We start from the raw sequence: 26,959 nt of genomic DNA, 5'->3' as shown, positions 1-26,959 counted from the left end.
TGGTAAGTGGCCAATTAGGGATTTGAACGATCCTCACAGAGATGGAAACTTGCACTTAACTACTGTTCTATAGTTACCCGTTTCCCCTGCTAGGCTGCATCCCTAGCTTTCAGACTAGAGAATGGAATACAAATGTTTGCAAAATACATGCTTTGGAGATTCTAAGCAGTCCATTCGTTAATATAATTATATATATTATTATAATTAATATAACTTCATTTACTTCTCACAACACTTCCTAGATAAAATAATAGCTAATATTTAATTAGCACTTCCATGTGACACTTTTCAGGTGCCACGCTAAACATTTGATACGTATTATTGCTTTTATGTTATTATTATTATTATTATTATTTTTTGAGACAGAGTCTCACTCTGTTCCCCGGGCTAGAGTGCCGTGGCGTCAGCCTAGCTCACAGCAGCCTCAAACTCCTGGTCTCAAGTGATCCTCCTGCCTCAGCCTCCCGGGTGGCTGGGCCTACAGGCACGCACCACCATGCCCGGCTAATTTTTTCTATTTTTAGTTGTTTGGCTAATTTCTTTCTATTTTTAGTAGAGACGGGTCTCGCTCAGGCTGGTCTTGAACTCCTGAGCTCAAACGATCCACCCGGCTCGGCCTCCCAGAGTGCTAGGATTACAGGCGTGAGCCGCCACGCCCGGCCCGCATTATTGCTTTTAAATCTCACGAAGACTATTTTGTAAAGCCTATTATCCTCGTTTAATAGAAGAAGAAACGGAGGCTCCCAGCCGTTCAGGGACTTGCCCAAGCTCTGGCAACCAGTAAGTGGCAGAGCCAGAATCCTAGCTCAGGATGCATGACAAGAGTCCTCACTAGTGACCAGGAGGCCACATTGTCATTTCCACAGATGGGGAAACTGAGGCACACCATGGCCATTTAGGGAAGCCCAGGCTGCACGCCAGCTCTTCCTCCTCTTGGGTAGGAGGCGCCCCTGTGGTGCGGGAGGCGGAGGGAGACAAGCGGAAGGCCCGCTGCGTAAGCACCGAAAACGGGCGGGAAGCCGTGCAATTCGCGAGCTACCTCACGCAGCCGGAAATATCTTGGTAACGGCGCGGGCAGGAGGATCGGAAGTGCGTCACCACGCGGGCGGGACGCATCTGCCGGAGACCACCAATAGGAGCGCTCCCTTTGCCTTCGCCCCGCCCCCGAAGGAAAAGAGCCCGCCTTCCGACCGCAGACGCCAGCACAGTCCGGGCTACGCTTGAGCGCTGTGGTGGGTAACGCGGCGCGCGGAGCCTCGCGGGGACGGAAGAGGGACTTTAGGAAAGGCCAGGGGAGGACAGAGGCGGGGTAGGGCGAGTTAGGCAGTGGGCGTCAAGCCCCGGTGGGCTGTGACGGAGTGGGAGCTAGGGGCCCCGGGGGCTCGGGGCTTCTTTAGTGACGGGAATCTGAGACCCCGAGAGGGGCAGCGGAGGAAGGTTGACTGAGATCTAGTCTCTCAACACAGACACACCCACAGGCATTTTACAGTCGTAGTATTAGGTGAAAAAGTACGTTTAGTCGTAGTAGGTGAAAAAAGCAAAATACAAAATTCTAGTCAGACTGTGGTTCCATCCGTGGAGAACACGGCTTTCGCCGCCCCTGCCCCCACAACGCCCTGGGAGCGCCCCTCGGGTTCGTGTGCGGAGCTTCTTGCTTCGTGTCAGGCCACAGCCCCGTATTTTAAAGCCCTGAGGCTAGATGTTTTCAGAATCCAGGATTTCTCGGATTTTGGAAAGGTAAACTGGTACCTGTATGCTACGTTGCGTTCCGACGCCCTCAGCGGGATCTGGAGCAGCGTGTTGTAATCAAACATTACTGTTTCCACAGCGCGATATGTGCGTATTTACACTGTGGGGATATGTAACAGCCATAAATAGTCTCATCCTAGGTCAGATCAGGCTCTCAAACTTAATGAAAACATGTTGGTGTTCCGACCTTTTTAGATCTGAGAAAGGCAGATGAGGGACCTGGATCATAATTTTATTGTTCAGTCATTTTTCTCGCTTACCTGGACAGAGGGTGCCTTGAGAACAGGAACTGAGCTTTTGTTTTGCCACCTCTATCTTTGCCTCTAACCCTGTGTGCCCTCTTATTTCCTCTTAGCCTCAGTTTCAGTCTGTAAAATGGGATCAGTAAGGCTTTTCTCATCTTACTCTGTTGAGGATTAAATGAGGCTGTGCCCGTGAAGCCCTAGCACCTGTTAGCACACAGCACAAATGGTATGGCTGAAATGTACTTATTCCACAAACATTTCTACCGTAAAATTATTTAGGTAGACAATACACGTCCATGGCTAATCCTGCCCCCATCCCCCAGGTGACATAATATGCATAAAGAAGCATATCTATCTTTATGTATCTCTTCTGACCCCTACTTTCCTACCCCCTTTCCCCCAAGTTATAGCATTCAATCCTGTTCTATTCCTCCTCCTTCTCATTAACATTTATTTTGGCAGTTATTTAACATATTCACATCTTTTTTTTTTATATGTAACATACCTGTAAAATTGCGCAGAAATGTAAGTTTGAAGAACAAAAATGAATACCCGTGTACCCACCAAGTTAAGAAAATAGAACATCATATTGCCAAAACCTCCATGGAATCCTTTCCTTCCCTCCCCAAAGATAACCATTGCCCTGAAAATTGCGTTACTCATTCCCGTGTTTTGTGTTGTAATTTTTACTGTCTATGTATTTATCTCTAATCAGTGTACTGTATGGTTTTGCTGAGTTTTGGGTTTTATATAAAATATATTTTGTGTGACTTGCTTTTTGCATGTATTAATAACATGTTATTGAGAATCATGGTGTTGATGTGAGTAGCTCTACTTCATTGCTGTTTCGAATTCCAGAGTATGATTATAATAGCTTTACGTAGCAGTTCTTCAGTTGATATGCATTTATACTATTGCCAGACTTTTGTTATTATTAATACATAGTACTTCTATAAACATGTTTCCTGGGACAAATGTGGAAATTTCAGTAAGATATATACCTTACAGGGGATTTCTGTTGGTACGCAAATTTGCTACATGAGAATACATATACAGCTTTTAGGATGTAGAACTCTTAGGAGGTTAAGAATATAAATACTAAAATAGAAAAAGAAGAAAAAAAAGGAAATAAACTTGACAACTAGCTGGATCTGAGGTTTGGCAGAGGAGGACCAGAGTTTGATGCTCAGGTGTGTGTGGTTTGTATGGTTGTGTGGGCTGCACCATCCAAACCAGATGATTTACAGCAAGAAGGTCTTGAGGGAGGAAAAAGGTTGAGGATGGTGGATGAGGAGGAGGAGGAATCTAATTTAGGATTTTTTTGAGGTGGAGATGCTGGTGAGATGTTTTCAAGGAAGTCTATCTATAAATAGCAGGCAGTTGGAGAAACTGGTCATGAGATAGTGCATCTTCTCAGTTCTGAGGTCCAGGTGATGATGCTGTTCAAAAAACAAAAACTAGCATTTTTGTATATCTCTTATGTGCGTAGTTCTCAGTGAGCCTTTGGTAGTCTTGTCTCATTGAAACTTCATCTTATACCTTTAAGATAGCTATTATTATCCCCTTTTTATAGTTGAAAAGACTGAACCTTAGGGAGACTGAGCACGTTAGCTAAAAATGTTTATGTGCTCTGTTTGCCTAAGGAAACAGTGAATTTCTTGTCAGATCATGGCATCATCTGAAGTGAATGTTATCACCTCAGAATTCTAGGCCCCACTGGAATCTCTAGGAATGGGTCCGGGAATCTGTATTTTTAATATGTGGGTTAGGTGATTCTTAAGATTGGACAGGTCTCTCAGTGCCACCTGTCTAGTTCCAAATCCACATTTTTAGCCCCTGCTCTGTGGCAGGAGTAGGTATCTTGATCAGGGCTTGTGTAATACTTTTATCAGCTCTGATCTTTTTGCATTGTGGAAAGATACCATTTTATTAGAGAGCAGATTTTAAGAATAGCCTCCTACCATGACACTTGTTTTATTAGAGGTTAGGGGAGAGAAGGAAACTAACATTTATTAAATGTTTACTACCAGTTCTCCAAGCAATGAACGTTATTATAATTTTATAGTGAGACAACAGGGCCTTGGCAAAATTTCTCCAAGACCATAGATCTGGTAAGTGGCTGAGCCAAGGTTCAGACCCAGAATTGGCTAATAGTAAAAATAGCTCACACTTATTTAGTGCTTACTGTGTTACCGGGCTGTTACATGTATTAACTCATTTAATCCTCATAGCAGTTCTGTGGAGGATGATTCTGTCGTTACTCCCACTTTATAGATCTGAAACTGAAGCACATGGAGACTAAGTTGCTCAGTTTCCCACACCTCATAAGTGGAGATCAGGCTCTGAAGCCAAGCCTTCCAGAATCCACACTTCTTACCACTCCCCAGTACGGACTTGCTTAGCCCTGACTCGTGTTCTTTTCACTTTTGTAGTAAACATGAAGAGCTTAATTTTTAAAATGATCACAAATTTTTATTCACGTAAATTAGTACAAGACCTACGACATTGCTTTTGGTGTGTTTAAAGATGACTGGTTTCATTTACTTCTTTTTTAGTTACTTCAGACATGCATAGCAGTACCAGGAAAGCAGCGGCCATCATGACTGATGTCCATCGGCGATTCCTCCAGCTGCTGATGACTCATGGCGTGCTGGAGGAATGGGAGATCAAGCTCTTGCAGAAGCACTGCTACAAGGTCCATGACTGTAAGTATCCCTATTCCCAGGATGCTCTGGTACTGTGTTGGTCAGGGACTAGCAACATAGGTATAATAGCGTGGAGCAAGTTAACTGGTACTCAAGTCTCTCTGCAGCCTCATATCAACCCATCTTTCTAATCTTGTCTTTCACTTTTATTTAGTTATTTATTTTTCCAAGAAAATCTGACCTTTAGCCCAGGGGATAAAAACTTAGACTCTGAAACTATGCAGTCATTGTTGACATCAAGGCTCCAGCATGTGCTCCAGCCTCAGTGTCCTTGTCTCTAAAATGGGGTAGTAATTGTACTTAACGCGTAAATAAGTATATGGTTCAGAGAATTAAGAGACATACATACAAAACACCTGGCACAGGGAAAGTGCTCAGTGGGCTATTGATGGTAACAGGGCAGCTTAGCACAGTGGTTAAGAACACAGCCTTAGATTTGGCCAAGCCTGGAGACAGTGCTGTCCCTGCTCCATGTCAGCTGTAGGCATTTGGAGCATGTTCTCAGGAGGTCACTGGGAGGAGCAAATGAGACAATATGTGTGAAGCACTTGGAACAAGGCCTGGCATGTACTGACTTCTCAGCGACTGGAGATAGCAACAGAAGCAATGGGACAGTGTTGATAGCTCAGATGAATCAATATTGGCAGATCGTGTTGAGTGTCAATACGGGTAGATTTTGCTGAGTGGATCTTTCTGAGAGAAAAAGAAAGCTGATAAGTTATACTTACTGTATGATGTCATTGTGTTTTTTGTAAGGTACATAATGACTTTCATTGCTCATGGATTTGCATATACAAGCATAAAAGTGAAGTAGAAGGATAAAAAGCATACTGGTGAGGTGCCTGCCTTTGGGGAGAGGAGTGAGTGGGTTGTCAGCAGAAATCAAAGGACTCGTTTTGTTCTTTTAAAAAGAAAAGACTTGAAGCAAACATGACATTATTAGCATAACAACATGACATTATTAGCATAGTCTAATGGTTGTCATTCCTGATTAATGGGAATGCATGTGTTTGGTTTTTACTGTGCATTTTTGTCTTTCTCTCTGTATTTGTAATTGTCAGAAGAAAAATGGAAAAAGTAATGAAGAGGTGAGCTGAGCCAAGCCAAGAGGAGTGAGAAGGGGTGTGTGGGGGGTGCCAAGTGCAGGTAAAGGGACACAAGAAACCTTGCCACGTTTAGAGCACTGCAATTTCTACAGCATGATAAGAGTTAGGATCCTGACCCCAGAGAGGTGAGGAGTGTATGGGAGTAAGAAGGGGAAGACAGTGAGTATTGAGAAAAATATTCTTTCAAGATGTGCAAAAGAAGGGAGAATGAAAGAATGTGGCGCATTAGATAGAGAAAAGGCAGAGTGACGTGACTAGAGAGTAGCATCCCTTAAAGTGTGTTCTCCAGAGCACTAGTCCATTGAGGCATTCCCTGGGGAGTTCTGGAAGTTTGATGAGGCACAGGAACAAACTAGCCTATTTAACTATGTTTAATTCTGTTTATCCAAACTTAATTGACCTACTGACAACATACCTTGGGAAACCCTAGGCCAGAATATATAAGTGGTGGGAGGAGAGTAAGTTCTTTTGGTGTGTAGGTTTGCAGATCATGAAGAGCACCATAGTAATGGTTTTTACTTACTCCTGTGGACAGGCCTCTTCAAGTATTTGAAATAGAGAGTGACAAATTAGTGCTGTGTTTGAGAACTAGCCCTCTGGTGAAAATATATCTGCTGTAACTGCCTGAACTATGGTGGATAGGTATCTTGGTGACAGACTTCTTTATTGAAAGGGAATATGATACCTGTTAAACCAGCTTCTCTTGTTTTTTAAAAAGCACAATAGGGGCTGGGCATGGTGGCCTGCACCTGTAATCCCAGCACTTTGGGAGGCTGAGGTGAGAGGATCACTTGAGGCCAGGAGTTCAAGACCAACCTGGGCAACAGAGCAAGACCCCATCTCTACCAAAAAAAAAATAAGCAATAAGAAAATAAATAAATAGGAGTTTAAACCTACCCCTTAGTATCCTCCAGAGATAGATGAAAGAATGCTTATCTTACTCTTTATCAACATGACAATTCATTCCTTCTCCCTTTTAGTTTCTCCTATAAGTCCTGAATGTGAGCTTTAGTGTTGATGGAGAAGTTTCACAGCTCACTGCAAGGAGCCATATGATGCCTTAATATTAAGAATGAAAGTATTTTTGCCTTTATTTGACCTTTAAAATTATGATCTAATTTAGGAAAGTCCTGTAGAATATGTCTAGGAATTGATTTATTCTTCATACTTTATATTAGTGTATCATTTCTTTGCACCTAGATATGGTTATAGCTAGGTTGAAACAGGGTATAACTATAGTCTGTTTTCTCCTATCCTTTGTTTAAAATAAAAACAAAAAATTTGTTCCTGAGCATTTTTGTTTATAAGAGAGATTTTAAAACAAGGAATGATAGAAAAAAATTATCTAAAATTAAGTAAATACTTATAAGACCCCATAGTATTAATCTCCTATCTTTTGAAGAGATGGCCAGGAAAGTCACCTTGTACCAATTAGAAAAATATTTAGCTTCTAAGAAAATTAAGAAACAAAGGAGTAATTGAAACTACAAGTTATTCTGATTGCCATTTCCCAGGGTATTTGTCTAGTTTATCAAAGCACTTCTTATTTGGGGCTTTGGTTTGGGCTCTCTCCTTATGATTATTAAGGGGAAACAGCATTTCCACTGCTGGTGGTGCGCCATAACTGGGTGGGAAGGCCTGGCGGGTTTAAATATTTTTTAAAATTAAAAATAAAAATTAAAAAAGGGGAGGGGACAAATTCCCTAGTTCTCCTGGCTAGTGAAAAGTTTTGATTTTGTTCTGAAGTCCAGTGCAAAGCCTTGGGTGTAGCCTTTCAGAATGGCACTAGGGACCTGTGTTCTTAAAGGACCTCAGATTTTGAGCCAGGGCTTTTGTCCACACAGTGTGTTTATTTATCCAACAAAGCTTCCTGAGAATCTCATGTGAGCCTGGCCTTTGTGCTAGGAACTGCTAACATAGAGATTAAGTTTTTGTTTCACGTTGGCTCTCATGAGTTATACAGACAAGGAGTCAGATGATTCAAATATAAGGTCCTTCGATACAAGTAGGCACAGGAGGCCGAGGGGGTGGCAGTTAAGAAGACTTGGGTTTGGAGTTTTCCACTTTGGGCCAAGATGATGTAATGGGGATCAATATACCTTCCTCCCTGAAGCAATCCAAATATGGACAAAATATAAAACACTCGGCATTAGTCAGTGAAGGACAGTGATCTCTTGAAAGACAGTCAATGAGAATTTTTTTTTGCTTCTTGACACTGAATACATGTCGTCTTTTCCAACACTACTCCTCCAGTTCTCCAGATTGGGTGTTCAACCATTCAGTTCAATTCTGATACTGTCTACCTGGAGTTAGCATCAGATCCCACAGGTTAAAGGACTCAGTCCCACAAGATTGTGTTGCAAGTCCCAGGCCACCTATACCTTTGACTAACTGGCTGTAAATCAAGGGGTTCCCACAACTCCCTTCTCAGGTTCGATAATTTGCTAGAATGACACACAGAACTCAAGAAAGCACTTTACATTTACTGGTTTTTTATAAAGGGTACAACTCAGGAATGGCCACATAGAAGACATGCCTAGGGTACAGTATGGGGGGGGTGGCTTGGAGCTTCCATGCCCCCTCTAGGCGCACCACCGTCCCAGTACCTCAATGTGTTTAACAGCATGAAGCTCTCCAGATACTTTCATTTAGGGGTTTTTATGAGGGCTTCGCTATATGGGCATGTTTGATTAAATCATTGGCCATTGGTGATTAGTTCAGTCAACAGTTCCTCTATTCTCCCCAAATATCGAGGGGGTGGGGGGACTGAAAGTATCAAGCTTCTAAGCGAAGCTTGGTCATTCTGGTGACCAGACCCCATCCTGAGCTGTCTAGGAGCCTGAGAAGAGTTGTCCTCCCTGTCACCCATTTCACTCAGGAAATTCCAAAGGTTTTAGGGATTCTGTGCCAGGAACCTGGGACAAAGACCAAGTATCTTTCTTCTACGACAGGCAGCAATGGGGGTGAGCACTACAGTTGCCCAGCTCACTGCCTGGAGAGAGTTTTTAGGCCATGGCACAGGGGGATCCCAGGCAGAGCTAGGCAGACTTCCCGAGTCAAGATGGAGGTGAGAATTCAGGGAGATTAAGGCAGCTAGAGTTTGCACGACAGAATACTTATAATTGAGTATAATACAGAGGAGAGATGCACAGAGAGAAAAAGTGAGATTTCCAGTGTGCCCCTCCACTCAAGGACCCAGTTGAGAACTGATAGCAGGGCAACTACTGGAGGCCAGGGAAAAACTCTCTTGTCAGGATTAGAGAGAACAATGCCATATGTTCACAGGTCTGGGAATAGTGCCTGTTCCAGGCCCAAATGGCTTCTACCAAACATTTAGGGAAGAAGTAATACCACTTCCACCCAGCTCTTCCAGAAGATGGAAGAAAATACTTCACAACTCATTCTGTGAAGCCTACATTCTAATATAAAAACCAGACAAATATATTGCAAGAGAAGAAAACCACAGACCAAGATTCCTCATGAACATAGATGCTTACATTCTAAACCCAATTTTGGCAAATCTAATCTAACAATATTTAAAAAGGATGAAACAACATGACCAAGTGGGGTTTATCCCAGTTACATAGGGTTGGTTTAGTATTTGAAACTCAATCAACATAATTCACCGTATTAACAAACTAAAAAAGAAAAATCATATGATCATCTTAGTAAAACTAAAAAAGAAAAATCATATGATCATCTTAGTAAGTGCATAAAAAGCATTTGACAAAATCTCGTGTCTACCCTGGCATGGTGCGGCAGAAGATTCTCTTGGCCAAGGTGATGTGACAGGGATCAATATACTGAAGCAATTCAAATATGGACAAAATATGAAGCACTGGTCATTAGTCAGTGAAGGACAGTGATCTCTTGAGAGACAGTCAATGAGGATTTTTTTTGTTTGCTTCTTGACACTGAATAATACATGGCATCTTTTCCATCATGAGTCCTCCAATTCTTTCAGAAGAGTCTTGCAGAAAACTGCAGGGATCCTAAGGAGCAGGGTATAAACAGGATCAATAGAACATCAGGGCTTAGAGCATGAGCGAGGAGTCAGCAACTGTCTGCACAGAGTTAAAAAAAAAAAAAAAAAAAAAAAGCAATATCCATTCCTGATAAAAACCCTCAGCAAACTGGGAAAGGAAGGGAACTTCCTTACCTGATAAAGGGTATCTCTGTAAAACCTACAACTAATATTGTATTTAATGGTGAAAGACTGAATTCTTAACCATCAGTATGAGGAGTAAGACAAGAATGTCTGTTTTCAATGCTTCTGTTCTAGCCAGTGCACTCAGGTAAGAAAAAGAAAAGCCATCTGGATTGGAAAGGAAAAAGTAAAACTTTACTTTTTACTATACACATTTCATGTAGAAAATCTGATAGAATCTCTAAAAAAGCTACTAGAACTAGTAAGTGAGTTTAGTAAAGTTGCAGGATACAAGATCAATATTCAAATATCAATTGTATTTCTATATGCTAGCAATGATAGGCTAGATTATTAGAAATTGAAATTTTAAAATGGTACCATTTATAATAGCATTAGAAATATTATTTATCCCAAATTATTTCAGTGCTTTAGGATAAATCTAACAAAAAATGTGCAAGACCTGTACACTGAAAACTATAAAACATTGTTGAGAGAAATCAAAGGAGATCTAAATAAATGGAGAGACATACCATGTTCATGGGCTGGGAAACTCAATATTGTTAAGATATCGGTTGTCAACTTGACCTATAGGTTCAGATCAATCCCAGTCAGATCCCAGCGAGGCTTTCTGTAGAAATTGACAGGCTTATTCTGAAATTCACATGGAAATGTAAAGGACATAGAAGAGCCAAGACTACTTTGAAAAAAACCGTTACACTTGGAGAACTAACACAACCTGATTTCAAGACTGATGTAGCTACCAGATAATATCAAGACAGTGGGGTAATTGGTATAATGATAGACATACAGATCAATGAAACAAGAGTCTAGAAATAGACCCACAAGTAGATGGACAGCTGCTTTTTGACAGAAATGCAAAGGCAGTTCAGTGGAAATAGTCCTTTCCATAATTAGTACTCAAATAAATGGATATTCATATTCAAAAAATGAACCTTGAGCCATACTTTGCACCAAATACAAAAATTAACTCAAAATGAATCATAAACCTAAATGTAAAACCTAAAGCTATAAAACTTCTAGAAGAAAACAGGAGAAAACCTTTGTGAAAACCTTAAGCAAAGATTTCATGGATCTATCACCAAAAGTGTGATTCATAAGAGAACAAATTGACAAATTGGACTTTAAAATTTAAAACTTACAAAATTAAAAACTTACACTCTTTTATAATGTTTAGAGAATGAAAAGACAAGCAAAATACTGGGAGAAAATATTTACAAATCATATATTTGATAAATGACTTGTCTCCACAATATATGGAGAATTCTCACAGCTCAACAATAAGAGAACATACAGCACAATAAAAACTGGGTAAAAGATTTGAGCAGACACTTCACATAAGTTATACCTATGGCAAATGAGCACATGAAAAGATGCTCAACATCATTAGACATTAGGAAAATACAAACTAAAACCACATTGAGATACCACTGCGTATGTATTAGAATGGCCGAAATTAAAAAAGACTGTGCATACCAGTTGTTGGTGGTAACATGGAGGAACTGGAGCTCTCATATACAACTGTTGGGAATGTAAAATGGTGCAGCCATTTAGAAAAACAGTATGGCAGTTTCATATGATCCAGCCATTCCTCTCTCATGTATTTACTCGAGATAGGGTGGAGTGTGTGGGTATGTGCCTGTACTCCCAGCTACTGGAGAGGCTGAGGTGGGAGGATCACTTGAGCTCAGGAATTCAAGACCAGCCTGGGAAACATAATGAAACCCTGTCTCTAAAAAAAAAAAAAAAAGAGAGAGATGAAGATATATGTCTACACAAAGGCTTGTATGGAAATATTCAGAGTAGCTTTACTTGCTTTACTTGTAATGGCCCAAAATGTAAACACTTAATTGTTTATCAGCAGGTGAACAGATGACCAGACTGTGGTATATCCATATAGTGGATTATTACTTCATAATATAAAGAAATGAACTGTTGCTACCTGCTGGAAAAGGAATGAATTTCAAAATGATTTTACTGAGTGAAAGAAGCCAGGCAAAAGAGAGTGTGAATCCATCTGTGTGAAATTCTGGACAAGGCATGCTTGGCTGTAATCACAGAAGGTAGTTCAGTGGTTGGGTGGGGATGGTGTATAGGACGGGGGAGAGGGGTAGGAGAGGTGGAGAAAGGGATTATAAAGAAGCACAAGGAAACTTTTGGGGGTAATGGACATGTTTATTATCTTAATGTGGTGATGGTTTCATGGGGTATGTATATCATAACTTATTAACATCATATGCTTCAAATATGTACAGTTCATTGTATGTGCGTTACACCTCAACAAAGCTGTTATAAGATCTGAATTTAAACCCACTTTGCTACATGGTAGCTATGTAACCTTGGTCAAGCCACTAAACTTTGGAGCTTCAGTTTCTCTAGCTGCTGTAAAGTGGAGCTGGAGATATCTCTCACTCAAGGTTATTTGTAAAGACGGCGAATACAATGTATGGCATGTGCTTAGTGGCCTGTGCATCCCCAATAAATGGAGACACTTGGGGAGATCACCAGGTTTTCTTGTATGTTTCGTTTTCTTGGTCTGGGAAGGCCCCATGTTATCTGCATAGGACTCTAGGAAAATAGATGCAGCATTTGGGAAATGTTTCCTTGTTTGCTTTATCCAGGGCTTATCTGGAAAAGCTGGTAAGTAGTTATGGAAAGTGTCTTTAGTTCAGTTTCCTAAAAACAAAACAAACACAGAATCCTGAACTCTGCAGCCTTCCTATGTGACCCAAGGCCCCTTGGAGAGTAGGTGCTCCAGCCTGTTGATTTAGTTGTAGAATGGTGTCACCCACTGTAGTGAGTTGTGTGTGGTTGTCCAGCAGGGGGCTTGAGGGCGCCCCTAATCCTGAGCATGACTCTGGGTTGGAAACTCTATTTCATTTATCAGATGGGTTTACTGAGCAGAGGCAAAAAGTTGCCTTGGCCCACAGTCGCGTGGTGATGATTCCCTCAGTTATTTGATTTGTTAAGATGTTTCTGGGGCTGGTCTTTCTGTTCTTCGTTGAACAAGTTGGTGAACCAGAGCCTTTTTAAGGAATCATGAGGTCTGATCCCCTTATCTCACAAACCAGGAAGCAGAGGCTTCTAGAAGTTAGGTATGCTGCCCTGCCAGTTCTTACACTGGTTCTGGACCCTCACCACTACTAAATGTTGCCTTCTGAATCAGTGCCAGGTTCAGGGTGGGGCTTCCTTGCCTAAAGATCGTAGTGTTGTTTTTTAAATTTATTTTATTTTGAAATAATTCCAAACTCACAGGAAAGTTATAAAAACAGTACCATTTTTTCCCCCTGAATCATTTGTAAGTTACCAATTTACTTACAATTGTAAGTTACAATTTAAGGTACCTATATAAATAAGTCCTTTCACTCTAAATTCGGCAGGGTATATTTCATTTTAGCAAGAGCATTCTCCTAAATAACCACAGTACCACTATTAAAATCAGGAAATTAACATTGATATATCACTACTATAATCTGTAGACCGACCCCATTCAAATTTCTCCATTTGTCCCAATATTGACTTTATTAGTAAATGACCCACGCTAGGGTCGTGTGTTACGTTTAGTTGTTATATCTCTTTAGGCTCCTTAAATTAGGAGTAATTCCTCAGTCTTTCATTGACTGTTATGAACATGGCAATTGTAAAGATTATAGATTATAGGTTACTTATTTGGTAGAATAGCACTGATAGAAAAATAATGTGAGCCACATAAGTAAAACTTGGTGGTAAAAAGAAACAGGTGAAATTAATATCCAAAATAATATCATGTCTGGGCACAGTGGCTCACGCCTATAATCCTAGCACTTTGGGAGGCTGAGGTGGGAGGATGGCTTGAGGCCAGGAATTCAAGACCAGCCTGAGCAACAGCAAGACCCTGTCTCTACAGAAAGCAGAAAAATAACCCGGGCGTGGTGGTGCTCACCTGTAATCCCAGCTACTCGGGAGGCTGAGGCAGGGGGATTGCTTGAGCCCAGGAGTTTGAGGTTACTGTAAGCTAGGATGATGCCACTGCACTCCAGCCCAGGCAACAGAGTGAGACTCTGTCTCAAAAAAAAAAAAAAAAAAAAGATTAGTGAACACAGTATTATAGGAACATTGGAGTGTGATAAAGATTTTCAGTTTTTGTCAAACGTTTTATTTGCCTTCATTCCAAGTTTGTTTCTAACATGCTGATTTACACGACTACATTAGCGTCATTGTCTTTGTGCCTGTTTCAGGCCTCATGAACATCATTAGGTGACATGCATTAATGGTGAATCACAGTGATGTTGACATTTGAGTTTAGTATTCCATCCTGTATCTGCAGTCATATTTGTAAGCACTTTCTCTTTCCAGGGAGGACTGAGTGATAATTAGAAGCTGGCTGCAAGTAAATTTTTCCTCTGTTTTTAATGATTTCATTGTACATTTCTCCCCTTTGGCCATGATGAACAGTTAATAAGCTTACCACTGTCAGAGCTGGCTTGGCTTTCCAGTTAATCAAGGGAGATAAAGTCTGTTTCTATAACTGAAAAGTGGCAAAAAATTAGCATGAAAAGTATCTTCTAATGTGTGACTTAATGAATTTTTCAACATACCGAATTTACAGCAGGCAGTTGTTATGTACTTAATTAGGAATCTTTGGGTTTAAGAGCTCTGTAACCACGAAGAACTAATATTGTTGCTTTTATGTCTCTGGTTTTTGCTGGACTAAGTGTCTGCCGGCCTCTCCCACTCTTGATGACTTCATGCAGCGTGGGTGCGCAGCCTACACGGCCCCACGCCAGCCCTTTCGGGCCAATGCAGATTTGCTGAGCCAGCTGTGACGTCCGTGTACTTCACACTCTCCCAAGTGTGGACATGATTTATCTGGGAATGCATTTTGTACTGGATCCCAGACACAAGGGAGGTTATGTGTGAGAGTGTGGAAGAACTGGGAGTGAATTCTTCCCTGGGATTACCACAGACCCCACTGGCAACAGTGAAGCCATTTTTCAAAGGCAGGGTTTCAAATCCTGTTTCTTCCATGACTTGTTAAAGTTCTTTTACTTTTCGGGGTGGGTGAGGGGGAAATCGTAACTACCTCACAGAAAAGTTGTGAGCATTAAACAAGAGAATTTATGTTTAGTGCCTGGCACTGACTACTTGCTGCTACATGTTCACTACATGCTGCTCGCTGCCTGTTCTTTCCTTTTCTGTCCCTCTCCTTGTCATCTAATCCCAGCTCCTGGGAGTGGAGGGTGGGAGGAGTGACTATCAGAAAGAAGATCCATCGTGTTGGAATGATAGTGTGATAGGAATTATTGTGTAGATCATAGGGCTGAATTCTGCTGTTGGGATTTTCTCAGAAAATCCAGAAAGCATGGTCACCACTGGTACTGCATATCTTCCCCAGTTGGTTGATGGATGCGTGTAGAATGTCAAATGAATGATGGCGAGCAGGACAGGCAGAGTCCCAACCCTCAGGGAGCTGGCATTCTGATAAGAATAGAGGGAGAAAGACAATGACCGGAGTTGGAGACAAACGGTACGGTGGTTTGGTGCACTGAGTGCTGGAAAGAAAGATGTGACGGGTCTGGGTGTGGTTCTGGCCAAGGCCTACGTGCTCAGGCCTTTCTGCAGAAGTGCCATTTTGGCGATGCCCGGGTAATGAGGGCCCTGCAGAGATCTGCGAGAGAAGCTTTACAAGGGGAAGGAAATGCAGGGAAGGGGCTGAGATGGGCAGGAGCTTGGTGTGGGGACCCACAGAAAAGCCAGCATGATTGGAGTGCAGGGTGGAAGGGGACGTCACACAGAGCATGGGTTAGGCATGGTGCCCCAGGCAGATGGCTTGCACGCTGGGTACTGGGACCTGACTCCGCTCCAGCCACCTGTGTGTGGATAGCAGTTGGAGAGAGCTGGAGGGGGACACTGGGAGACTGTAGGAGGCTGTCACCTACTCTGGGCTGTAGTGAATGGGGAAAGCAACTGGCGTGAAGGTGGCTGACTAGAGCCATCTCTGACAGGTTCACGGGGCCGTGGTCCCAATTCAGCACCCCTCCTAGCCCCTGCTGGGAACAGGCACTGAACCAGTCCCTCAATAGAAAATGTGGGCACAAGTGGAGAACAGCCACCAGAAATAGGCAGCCTCTCACTTGTGTTTGGCAGAAACTCACGGGCAGGCAGAGGAGTGGGGGGGCTTCAGGTGTGCCCTGAGTGGAGGCTGCTGGCTGGGAAAGCTGGAGGCAGCTACAGACAGGGCGTCCTATGTGATTGGGTGGGGGCATATTTGGCTTTCTGTGGTTGGTCCTCAGTTGGAAACAGGGAGAAAAATTAGGGAAGCTATTATTGGTTATTAATCAAATCAAATCCTGGTCCTTTTGAGCTGAGTTATTTTTGGCTTTCTGAACTGGTTGCTAGGAACAGTGGTCTGACTTCCTGCAAGTCTGACTTACAGACAGTAGGCTGGCTTTCTGGGCAGGTTGGTTGCTGTAGATTGTGGGTCAGAGTTCTGCTTTTATTTTGTTTTATTTTATTTTATTTTATTTTATTATTTATTTATTTATTTTAACGGCTTAAATTTATTGTCTTACAGTTCTGGGGGTCAGAAGTCAAAAATCAGTGTCAGTGGGTTCAGGTTAGTGTGTTAGTATGGCTGCTCCCTCCTGAATGTTTTGAGGGGAGAATCTGTTTCCTTGCCTTCCTCAGCTTCCTGTATTCCTTGTCTTAGGGCCCCTTCCTCCATCTTCAAAGGGTATCACTCCAGTCTCTGCTTATGTCATCACATCACCCTCTCCTCTGACCCAGAGTTCTGCTTTTACATATGATCCAGCCATTGGCAACACGGTCCATTCCTTTGAGTTGTTTATAGCCCAGCCTGTGTGGGAAACAGTGACCTCTTATCTGGTGGGTCTGGGCACAGAGTGGCCCCATTAGTCACCCTGTCTCATTACAGCAGGTTCCAGCCCACATCAGAATTCGGAAACTGGTAGAATATCAGTGGTATCTAGCGTGCAGGCATGATTTGTTTGCCTTCCAGTGTTTCTAATTTTTAAGAATTAATTACCATGTTAAACAAACAAACAGAAAAATCAACCACCAAGAGATTTCTCATAAAAGCCAAAGATCAGGCACCAAGCACTGGGCTAGAGCAGAGTGGCCCTGCCTTTTTTGATGGTTGCATGTTCTCTCTTCCCCACTGTGCCCACAGTTATCCACAGCTGTGCCTCCTGCCTGGCATCTGTAGGCACCAGATTTGTCAGTTTTAACATTGCTTGAATGCAGCCTGAGGAGGGGGAAGCTTACACAACAGGGATAAAGCAGAGCTACTCTGGTCTCAGGGGGCTGGGCTGCCAGGAAGCCTCCTCTCCTGTCCCCTGCAAAGCCCCTTGCCCCTTGCAGAGGCTCTTCCTCTGCTCCATGAGGGCTCTTGCAGTGGGTGGAGGTGGACCGAGCCGCCATTCATCTCAAGGATAGATGGACTACGTGTTTTCAAAGGGTGCAATTAAAATGAAATATGTATGGACAGCATCAATAGTAAAATTCTGCTGAAAGCAGTTATGTTTTCTGTGACAATTCACATTGTAATCCAGGGCTTTACCACAATGAAGGCATCGGCCCTGTTTTATAGCTGACAGGAGTACTGACCAGTAGATCTCTGGCCAGAGTAAGGTCCCATAGGGATTTACTGTGCGTATAAGGATAGCAAGTGGGTGTCCCTGACACCACTCCAACAGTGCTGTCATGGGTTCTAGGGCCCTTAATGCATGTGGCCAAGATGCAGGACTGTGCCAAGTAAAATGAGTTTCAGGTAAAATAAGCTTCATGCTCTGTCATTTGAGTGACACTAAAGAGTAAACTTTCTAACTATAATGATCTCTTGATTTAATAAAAATGATCTATGTGTACAGATCTCAAAGCAGTAGGTTTTAAAACGTTATTAACAGTAGGTTTTAAAATGTTATTAAAATTCTTTTTTTTTTTTTGAGACAGAGCCTCACTCTGTTGCCCGGGCTAGAGTGAGTGCCGTGGCGTCAGCCTCGCTCACAGCAACCTCAGACTCCTGGGCTTAAGCGATCCTACTGCCTCAGCCTCCCGAGTAGCTGGGACTACAGGCATGCGCCACCATGCCCGGCTAATTTTTTCTATATATATATGTTTTCGGCTGTCCGTATAATTTCTTTTCTATTTTTAGTAGAGACTGGGTCTCGCTCTTGCTCAGGCTGGTCTCGAACTCCTGAGCTCAAACAATCCACCCGCCTCAGCCTCCCAGAGTGCTGGGATTACAGGCGTGAGCCACCGCGCCCGGCCAAAATGTTATTAAAATTCTACTTCATCTATGCCATCAGAGCCCTGAGCTAATCCACCTTGTCAGATGACACTCATTTTTCTCTCTTTTGATTCAGACTCTGAGGGTTAAGGAGTCAAGTTCTATGGTTGTTGAGCACTAAAGTATTTTTTTAACCTTTTATTATGAAGAAAGTCAAACAGAAAAATAGAATAGTGCAATGACTCACCCAGTTCAAATGATGATAAACTCATGGTTAATCTTGTTTTATACTCCTGCCTACTTACCCCTATATTATTTTGAAGTAATTTCCAGACATCATTGCATATCTAAGTAATAATTTTTTTTTTTTTAATGAATGCTTAAGTCCTTTTGTTACTGCATCCAACTAATGGCCAGATACCTGGCTTCTGGTCTGCACTTTGTCATCTTCTGGCCCTGTCATCTTGAGTAAGTCCTTCACCTCTCTGACCCTGGCATCCTCTTTTGGAAAACAGAGACAGTGATTCTTCCCAGCTTGCCTCGGTGGCTCGTGGAAGTCTGTTGAGAAGATAGGGAGCAGTACTGTATGTAACATGTGGTGGATTGATGCACCCATGCAGAGAATGATTTGTCCAACAGTTATTTACCAGTAAAAGCCAGCTCTCCTTCCATCCCTGCCCTTCCCAGCACTGTTCAGTGGCCATGCTTGGGAAGTGCCCTTGGCACTTCTTGCCTTTGTACCTGCAGGTCTGAAGGTCCAGAAAATCTTTCCCCCAGGGAAAGCGATTGATGAGAACTGTAGGCTTGGAGGCAAAATCCGTGACCCCTCACAGGCCTCTCTGACTCAGAGTCCTGCCTGCCAGCCTGTCCTTTGTCCCAACCCTGGGGGGCTGCTCTCTCAGGGCCAGTGTCTGCTCCAGGGCCTGTCCTGCCCCCTCCTCAGCTCTGTGTTAAGCAGGGCCACCTGCCCACTTCATCTGAGAGGCCTGTCAAGGGCAAGTTGGCCCACAGGTGGTTTGGGCCCCTGGGGTCTTATTTTTTGCTGTTATTTCCTCTGCCTAAAAATAGCATTTTCTATCTTTGGTACCTAGTTTAGAACAAAGCTATTTGCTGGCCAGAGATTAGAGCAGCAGACTTCCTTGCTCAGTTCACAATGAGTCTTAGGTTCCAGTGGCCTCTGGGAAGCAGGGACCCTGATTTAGCAAGAAGAGGTTCATTGGTAAAGTTAAAGTAAAATTTAATTTTAAAAGAAAAGGAGAAAATATAGCCAGAAAGAAGTCTCTCAACATGAGTTGAAAAACCCTCCTCCTGAGAGGAGAAGTGTCCTGTTTTATTCAGTGCTGCCTGGAGGCTCATTTTTTAATTGCCCCCAGTGACAGGCATTTCCTGCTAAAGAGGAGTGGTTCTGTCCTCTCCCAGGACTTTGCCTTTCCTCAGCTCCTCCAGTGGCCATGTGTGCTGACCCCACAGGGACTGGCCGAGGGGATGGTGGACGTTGTTGGCTGGGCCCAGCTTCTCTTTGCACCTCTTGTGTCTTCATCACCCACTGCCCTGGTGCTTTCCATCTTGCAGTGTTGGTTGGGCCCCTCTTGGTGACTCTGAAGCCACAGGGCAATGTGCAAGAGGGTGTAGATAATGGGGTCTGGGATAGGGAATGTCCTCAGGTTTGCTTTGCAGAGGCTATGTGGCTTAGTGCCGAGGAGCTCGGGGTCTGGAGTCAGGGGGCCTGGGCTCCATTTCCAGTTATGGAAACTCTGAGCCGCTTCTTTAACCTCTCCGAGCCTCATGTACATGAAGACAATATTAAGCACTCACCTTATGGAGATACTGCTATTATAAGGATGAAATGAACCAAGCTAATGAATAGTGCTGGCATAATAAGGTCAGTCACAGTCACATGTTAGCCGGCTCATTGCTTTCAGCCTAGCAGTAGTTACTTTACCACAGCCCATAAGAAATGTATATACGCCCTGCTTCTTATAAGTGCAGAAAACGCAGGTGGCAGCCTAAGATACATAGGTTCAGCCTTGCTTGGTTCAGACGTGTGCTAGTTGTGCTGCTGAGGGTGTCTCTTTCTCTCTAGAAGAGGCAGCCGTGGAAGGGCCAGAACCTGTTTCTCTCTCCTTGAGCTGGTCATTCCATATTGCTGACTGCAGGTCGGTGTGTCCAGAGAACCAGCCTCTGACCCAGCTCTACCTGCAAAAAACCTGGTATTTTGATACTTACCAAAGCAGGTGTCTTTTTTTCTCAGTTGGCTGTGGGTTCTGAAGAAAGGAGCAGTGTTAATTAATTAACTCTCTTAAATCCCTCAAAGTGGTATTTATTTGTAAGACTGGAAATGGTTGCCTCAGAATCACATGATACGGTCTTAATCTCATGTACTTTATCATGACCATGGATTCATAGAATATTGCGGCCAAAAGGAGCCAGAGATGTGCCTTAGGCCCAGTATGTTCCTACAGATTTGCAAACTGTAGCTTCTGCACCATGAGCTCTAGGGTCAGGGAGGGAGTGGGGACAGAGCAGTGAACATTAGCTCAAGTAAGAGACCCCAATTCTGGCCAACTTAGAAAGAAATGTGTCAGGACGCTACAGGGAGAGAGACACATGGGGCTGACTGACTGTGAGGGGCAGGAAGCATAGCACCACTGTGTGCCAAACACCCTCCCTCCATAGCTGCTAAGCTGGAACCACCTCTAGCTGGCCTTCTGTCCCCTGCGCAGATTGGCTGATACACATTCGGTGTCTACTCCTGGCTGTCCTAAGGTCTGGCCCCCTTAGCTTCCTGCTTTCTGGTTCTCTGGCTATGGGTACCTGGAATTATTCTCCCACCAAAACCACAAATGTAGGAGAAAGATAATTTTAAAAAAATGAAGAAAGGGGTAGGTCTTATTCAGGAGGGAAATGGCTGCTAGGTAGGCAGACACCACCGGCTGACTCTGTAGTGGGGTGGCTGGACTCCGTCACCGGAGCAGTTGGAGTGACATGTGATGAGGAAGGAAGTGCTTGAGTAGTGTGGGAGGACAGAGCTGGGAGCCCCGGCTAGTCTGGTCAGGGAAGGCCTATACGGGAGGGTGCCATAGGATTGGGAGGCTGGGTGGTGGTAGCAGGAGCACTGGAGGGAAGAGGGTTCTAGACTCGTGTGAGATTGGAAGTTAGATGGTGTGCAGCCTTCAGAGATGAGAGAAAGGGTGAGAGACTCATGCAGGGCCCCACAGATAGGGAGAGCAGGACTGGGCCTGAGCCCACGCCTTTGCTGCTGGCCCCATGGCCCTGTGCTGCCAGGAGGGGCCATTTGCAGGGGTCAGGGGGTTGCTGAGCATAAGAGAAGTTCATTCTCAGGTTGTGGTTAAGAAAGAGCTGCGATGGCACAGGAGCTCCTGTTAGAAACATTGACGGGGTCAGTGATTGACAAGACCATGGTTGTGGCCCTGATGCAGGAGGCTTGCATGGAAGGAAAAGGTGAGATAGAATCAAGAGAAGGTGAGCGACTAAGCAAATGGGAGGTGTCTGCATTGAGTGAGTGCAGCAGTCGGAAGTGGCTGGTTTTTCTCTCCCTTAAATGAAAATCCAATGAAAACATTCCTGTTTATGAAAATGAGGCTGGATGACAAGGGAAAGGGCAGACAGGGCTGTTGGCTCATCTCCATGCAGACGTGGTATTTGGAAAGTCCAGTACAACAGAATGCTCTTGATCTGCCCACAGAGTACACTTCTCTGAGTGACAACCCAGGAGGGGCCTCTTCAGTGGAAAATGTGAATTGCCACTGTGTTACATTGGGTGGACAAGGCGGCTCCTGCCCACGAAAGATCCTCACTTAGGCAGTGAGAGAAGGTTCTTTTTTTTTTTTTTTTTTGTGAGACAGAGTCTCACTTTGTTGCCTGGGCTAGAGTGAGTGCCGTGGCAACTCACAGCAACCTCACAGCAACCTCAAACTCCTGGGCTTAAGCAATCCTACTGCCTCAGCCTCCTGATTAGCTGGGACTACAGGCATGCGCCACCATGCCCGGCTAAGTTTTTTTTTTCTATATATATTTTAGTTGGCAGATAATTTCTTTCTATTTTTAGGAGAGACGGGGTCTCACTCTTGCTCAGGCTGGTCTCGAACTCCTGACCTCGAGCGATCCACCTGCCTCGGCCTCCCAGAGTGCTAGGATTACAGGCGTGAGCCACCGTGCCTGGCCCGAGAGAAGGTTCTTGATGTCTTGTTGCCTTGCTCCTAAGTTTCCCAGCATCGGGTACTCTCTGGGGTAGAAAAATATTTCTTGCAAGGTCAAGGGCACAGGCTCGTACGGAACAGCTAGGCTCACGTGGCTGTGAAGAGGCGCTTTGCGTGGTGTGGCAGAGGAAGGAAGCAGCAACACTTTGCACTGGTCGCAGAAGAGAATGTTTCATGGGCGAAGGGCCGTCTGAGTTGGCTCTGGTGAGGGAGGAGGGCGTGTCTGAAGGGAAGGACGTGAGCAGGGGCGTGGAGGCAGGAAGTATGATCACAGTTTCCCAGTAGTCGAGGCCAAATACTTCACCATTTTGTCATGCCCACCTATTTATTACTACTAATTTTTTATCTAAATTGCTTTTTAAGTACTTTACTTAAAATGGAAGACTAGGTCCCTGCTGTGAATTGCATATTAGCATCACTGTCCTGGACTTTGCCATTAGCTTTTCTGGGCTGCCACAGTCTGCCCCTTGTTAGAGCTCATGAGTCTGGCTTGTCACTGTCTCCTGTGCACGGCCATACCCTCCACTGTCATCAGCGTGATCCTTGTGTTTTTATATTTTATTAACCTTTAATTATATGGATAGCTTAGAAATACCTTCTCTGTGTAAGAAGTCAAACCCAGACACATCTCAGATGCCCTGCAGTGACTTCCTAGTGGCGGCTTTGGTCTTCAGCTTCATAGGTAACCCACCAGGTCTTTTTCCTGCAGTATTGTTTTATTGCTTCTGTTACTGTTTTACACATAAGTGGTGTCATAGTGTCTGCTTTTTTTCTGCAGTTTTTTTTTCCAAAGTGATTTTTCTATGGTATGAATCTTTTGCAGTTAATTATTTAGTAAGTGAAAACAGTAATACGTACTCTTGGTTTGAAAAGTTTCGCAGTACAAAAAGGTAATTCCATGACACACAGCTGACCATATCCCTCTTTTTCTTCTAGTGCAGGGAGGTTCCCACTTCCCACAGGAGGAAGGCCACACTGTCCCCTGGCCACAAGGCCCTGTGTGGTCATCTGCCTCCTGCTGCCCACTGCACCTCCCCTGCCCTCCTTCCTTCCTTGAGCGCCTGCACTGCTGGGCTCTGTGGGGGCCTCCTCCTCAGACTGATGGTCCTGACAGTGGCTTCTAGGCGGTGAGCCTGCTGCTGGCAGGAGCAGGCCCGTGGACAGGTCACAGCAAGGCTATCTGGGCTCACACTGGCTTTGCCTGGCCTGGTGTATGGCTGTGGGGACATCAGCTCACCTGTTTGCCTCTCTGCCTCTTAGGCTGTGCTGGGAGGGGTACTGGGAGGAGTAACTGATTACCGGATGGAAGGTGCTCGAGGCAGGGCCTCTCTTGGGGTGAGGGCCTGGGCCGCTCTTCTTACCCTGGTTGTTGTTGTTCACTGCTACACCCCCAGGACAAAGCCCAGGGCCTGGCATGTGTTAGGTAAATGGATGTCAAGCAAAGGGAGAAAGGAATAAAGATACAGCCAAGAAGTGTGAGGATGTGCAGGGACAGAGGCTTCGTGTGGGGATGCTGGGGCAGAGGCGGGGTAGCTGGGTGTGTGATGTTGCTTGCAGCAGCGGGGGGGCCTTGCAGGCTCTGAGCACATGGAGTGATGCTGACTAGGGACTAGTCACTGGGTGGCAGGCAGGCTGGGGGACACAAGCAAAGACAGGAAGATCACAGAAGCCCCAGCAGTCCCAGATACCATCTCTGGGCCATTCTGCTGCTTGTCTTCCAATACTCCAGGAAGAAAGAAGCCACATGGTACTGGCATTCACCCAAAAGGGCTGCAGCATTTCCCTGCTTCTGGTGCTGCCGTCCTGTATGTTCAGGTGTGGTGGAGTGATTGATTAGAATGATTAAAACAAGCTGCACGTTTTGACGAGGCCCCCTTCACCCACTTTTTTTTGCCTGTTTACTTCCAGGCAATGCTACCGTGGAGAAGTTGGAGGACTTCATCAACAATATCAATAGTGTCTTGGAGTCATTGTATATTGAGATAAAGAAAGGAGTTACAGAAGATGACGGGAGACCCATTTACGCGTTGGTAAATGCCAGACAGAGCCCTCTAGTGGCACTGTGGGAGAAAGAAGCAGACCTGCTGCGTGCACGCTCTCAGCAAGCCTCTGACACCTGGGTTAGCCTTTGGGTTATCAGAGGTGGAGTGCCCAGAACCGTAGCCCAGACCTCAGTGCTTTTGTCATTGCCCACGTGGAGCCCCTGCTGTCCCCACCAGAGAAGTGACAGCCAGTGTGTTGGTTTGATTTTCCTTGTTGGCAGTTCTCTGCAAGGAAGTCACCCCAAGTGTATTATGGACTGTTAGGAATAAAGAGAGAAAATGGTTTTTTATTTGTAACAAGACATAGAAGTATGAAAAGAAAAAGTGTGTGGGGGTATTAAGGATCGAGACCCATTTTGGGCCTTCTGTATTTTCCAGATTTACCCTCACAGCTGGGGAACAGGGTGCAATAAGGAGGGGGACACTGACAGGCCGCCATCCTTGGCTCAGGGACACTCAGGCTGTCAGAGGACATGGCCTGCTCCCAGCCAGGCCCTCACTCAGAAAGGAACACTTTAGTCCAGGGTTTCCCAAACTCGATTCTGTGGAAAAAGTTGTTACGAGTCAAATAACTGGAAATGCCAGGCGAGACGAGGCAGAGCAGATTCTTCAGTACCAGCCCTCTCAGTGCCATTTACAATTTAAGCTCCATTAAAATGCAGACTAGTTTTGCACGTTTATCTGAGTTTGGAAAGTACTGCACAACCTTTGGAGTTCTAAAATCTCTGATAGTCAGGTATGTTGGCTGAGCTAAAGCCTGAAGTCTGTGATAGAAAACTGGTTACAGACCCATCCCTGCAGCCACAGTGCCTGGGTGCAGGAGCTCGGTGATGGGTGGGCGGGAGTGAGAGCCAGCAATGTGTTAACCAACAAGGGAGGGCACAGCCTGACCATCGTGCTGACTTATTTTTTAGGTGAATCTTGCTACAACTCCAATTTCCAAAATGGCCACAGATTTTGCAGAGAATGAACTGGATCTATTTAGAAAGGCTGTAAGTACATTGGCCAGGCTTCTTAGGGGACGCTTTTGTCTCCATTCTTCAAGGGTCACTAGGGAGGTACAGGCCACCATTGCTGCCTGAGAGGCCTTTGCAGGAAGATTCTCTGGGTGCCTCATCAGGAATTCACAGCCGCCAGTTGATTGCTGGGGAGGCTCCCTTGGTTGCCTGGGAAGGAAGGGCTGGGCCAGATGTGAACCTTGGTGGGATGAGTAAGAGCAGGGCCTCACGGGTAGTTACAGGTGCTCCTGCCCGGCTGCTCAGAGTACTGTCTGGGAACAGCAGCAGCAGCAGCACACCTGGGAGCTTATTAGAAAGGCCAGACCTCAGTGCTCACCCCAGACTACTTTATCCAAATCTGCATTTTAACCACATGTGCATTTGAGAGGCATTGGTGTACCAGGCTTCAGAGCCATTTGCTCAGCCCTCATCGCACACCTGCTGAACACCTGGCTAAGAAAGTGGTTCTCAGGTCTAGGTGCAATGACTGTGGAGGTACAAAGTAATTCAGATGTTCCAGCCTCACCCCAGATCTGTCAAATCCAAATCTCTGAGGACCAGGTCTTGGAATCACTGCCTGTAAATCTCCTGGGGACTACCAGCAGCCAAGGTTGAGAAGCAGACTTTAGGTTAGCAACATACACCTGTATGTCTGGAGGAAGCCCGGTGGCACCCGGCCTGCTTTGGGCAGAGGTTTTAGGGAAGCTTGTCTGGCCCTCTACAATGCCCGAGCTGTTTCTCTCACTGGCCCACCTGGCTCTGCCCTCCTGTCTTTCCTGGCTCTAGCCTGCCACTGACGCCAGCCTTGCTGTTCTGCCCACCTTTGAGTAAGGAGAGGTGCCGCCTCATTTATTCAGTAGTTCATTTCTCAGCCTCCCTGTTTTCAGGGAGGTGGGGGTGGGGGGCAAGAGAGGTGAGGTGATCTTTCTTGATTTTTGGACATTAAGATTATTTGGGATGATATTAAAGTTGTTTTGGGGAGGTGTACCAGTGTATAGTTCTGCCTGTAATTTGAGTAGTTGTGCGACATTCCTGCAAGAATGGGTGTTACTGCTTAAAAGTTGTTTTTGCCAATTTAATAGATGAATGTGGTACCTCCTATTTCTTCCAGCTGGACCTGATTATGGACTCAGAAACTGGCTTTGCATCTTCCACAAACATTTTGAACCTGGTTGATCAACTTAAAGGCAAGAAGATGAGGAAGAAGGAAGCTGAGCAGGTGCTGCAGAAGTTTGCACAAAACAAATGGCTGATTGAGGTACTTGGCCTGATGGTTTCCCCAGCCCAGTGTACTTTTCAGAGTGAATAACGGCTTTTCCTCCAAAACCATATTTGTATCCTGCTGATGTTTGTGGAGCCAGGCCAGCCCTCTTAGGTCCCTTATCTGTTTTAATGTGTATCCATAGTGACCTGGCAGGAGAATCTGGCTCCCACCTCTGTTTGCTTACATGAGCTGTCCAGAGTGCCACAGCCAGAAGCGGCAGAGCCAGGAGCGGTGCCCA

At 44.7% G+C, this 26,959-nt stretch overlaps 1 protein-coding gene across 1 annotated transcript in view; it reads left to right on the top strand.

Moving 5' to 3' along the window:
* The first annotated feature begins 1,180 nt into the window (after positions 1-1,180).
* NSMCE1 (NSE1 homolog, SMC5-SMC6 complex component) overlaps positions 1,181-26,959 on the top strand; it is a 32,149-nt gene continuing 6,370 nt past the window's right edge. The window contains exons 1-5 of the mRNA XM_045542835.1: positions 1,181-1,232; positions 4,550-4,699; positions 24,326-24,447; positions 25,374-25,451; positions 26,569-26,715. Coding sequence (XP_045398791.1) covers positions 4,561-4,699; positions 24,326-24,447; positions 25,374-25,451; positions 26,569-26,715 — 486 coding nt within the window. The 5' untranslated portion in view covers positions 1,181-1,232; positions 4,550-4,560. The remainder of the gene's footprint in view (positions 1,233-4,549; positions 4,700-24,325; positions 24,448-25,373; positions 25,452-26,568; positions 26,716-26,959) is intronic.

The sequence above is a fragment of the Lemur catta genome, chromosome 2 (genome assembly GCF_020740605.2).
Source record: "Lemur catta isolate mLemCat1 chromosome 2, mLemCat1.pri, whole genome shotgun sequence".
Classification (NCBI taxonomy): domain Eukaryota; kingdom Metazoa; phylum Chordata; class Mammalia; order Primates; family Lemuridae; genus Lemur; species Lemur catta.
This window is presented reverse-complemented; position numbering and strand designations above follow the sequence as displayed.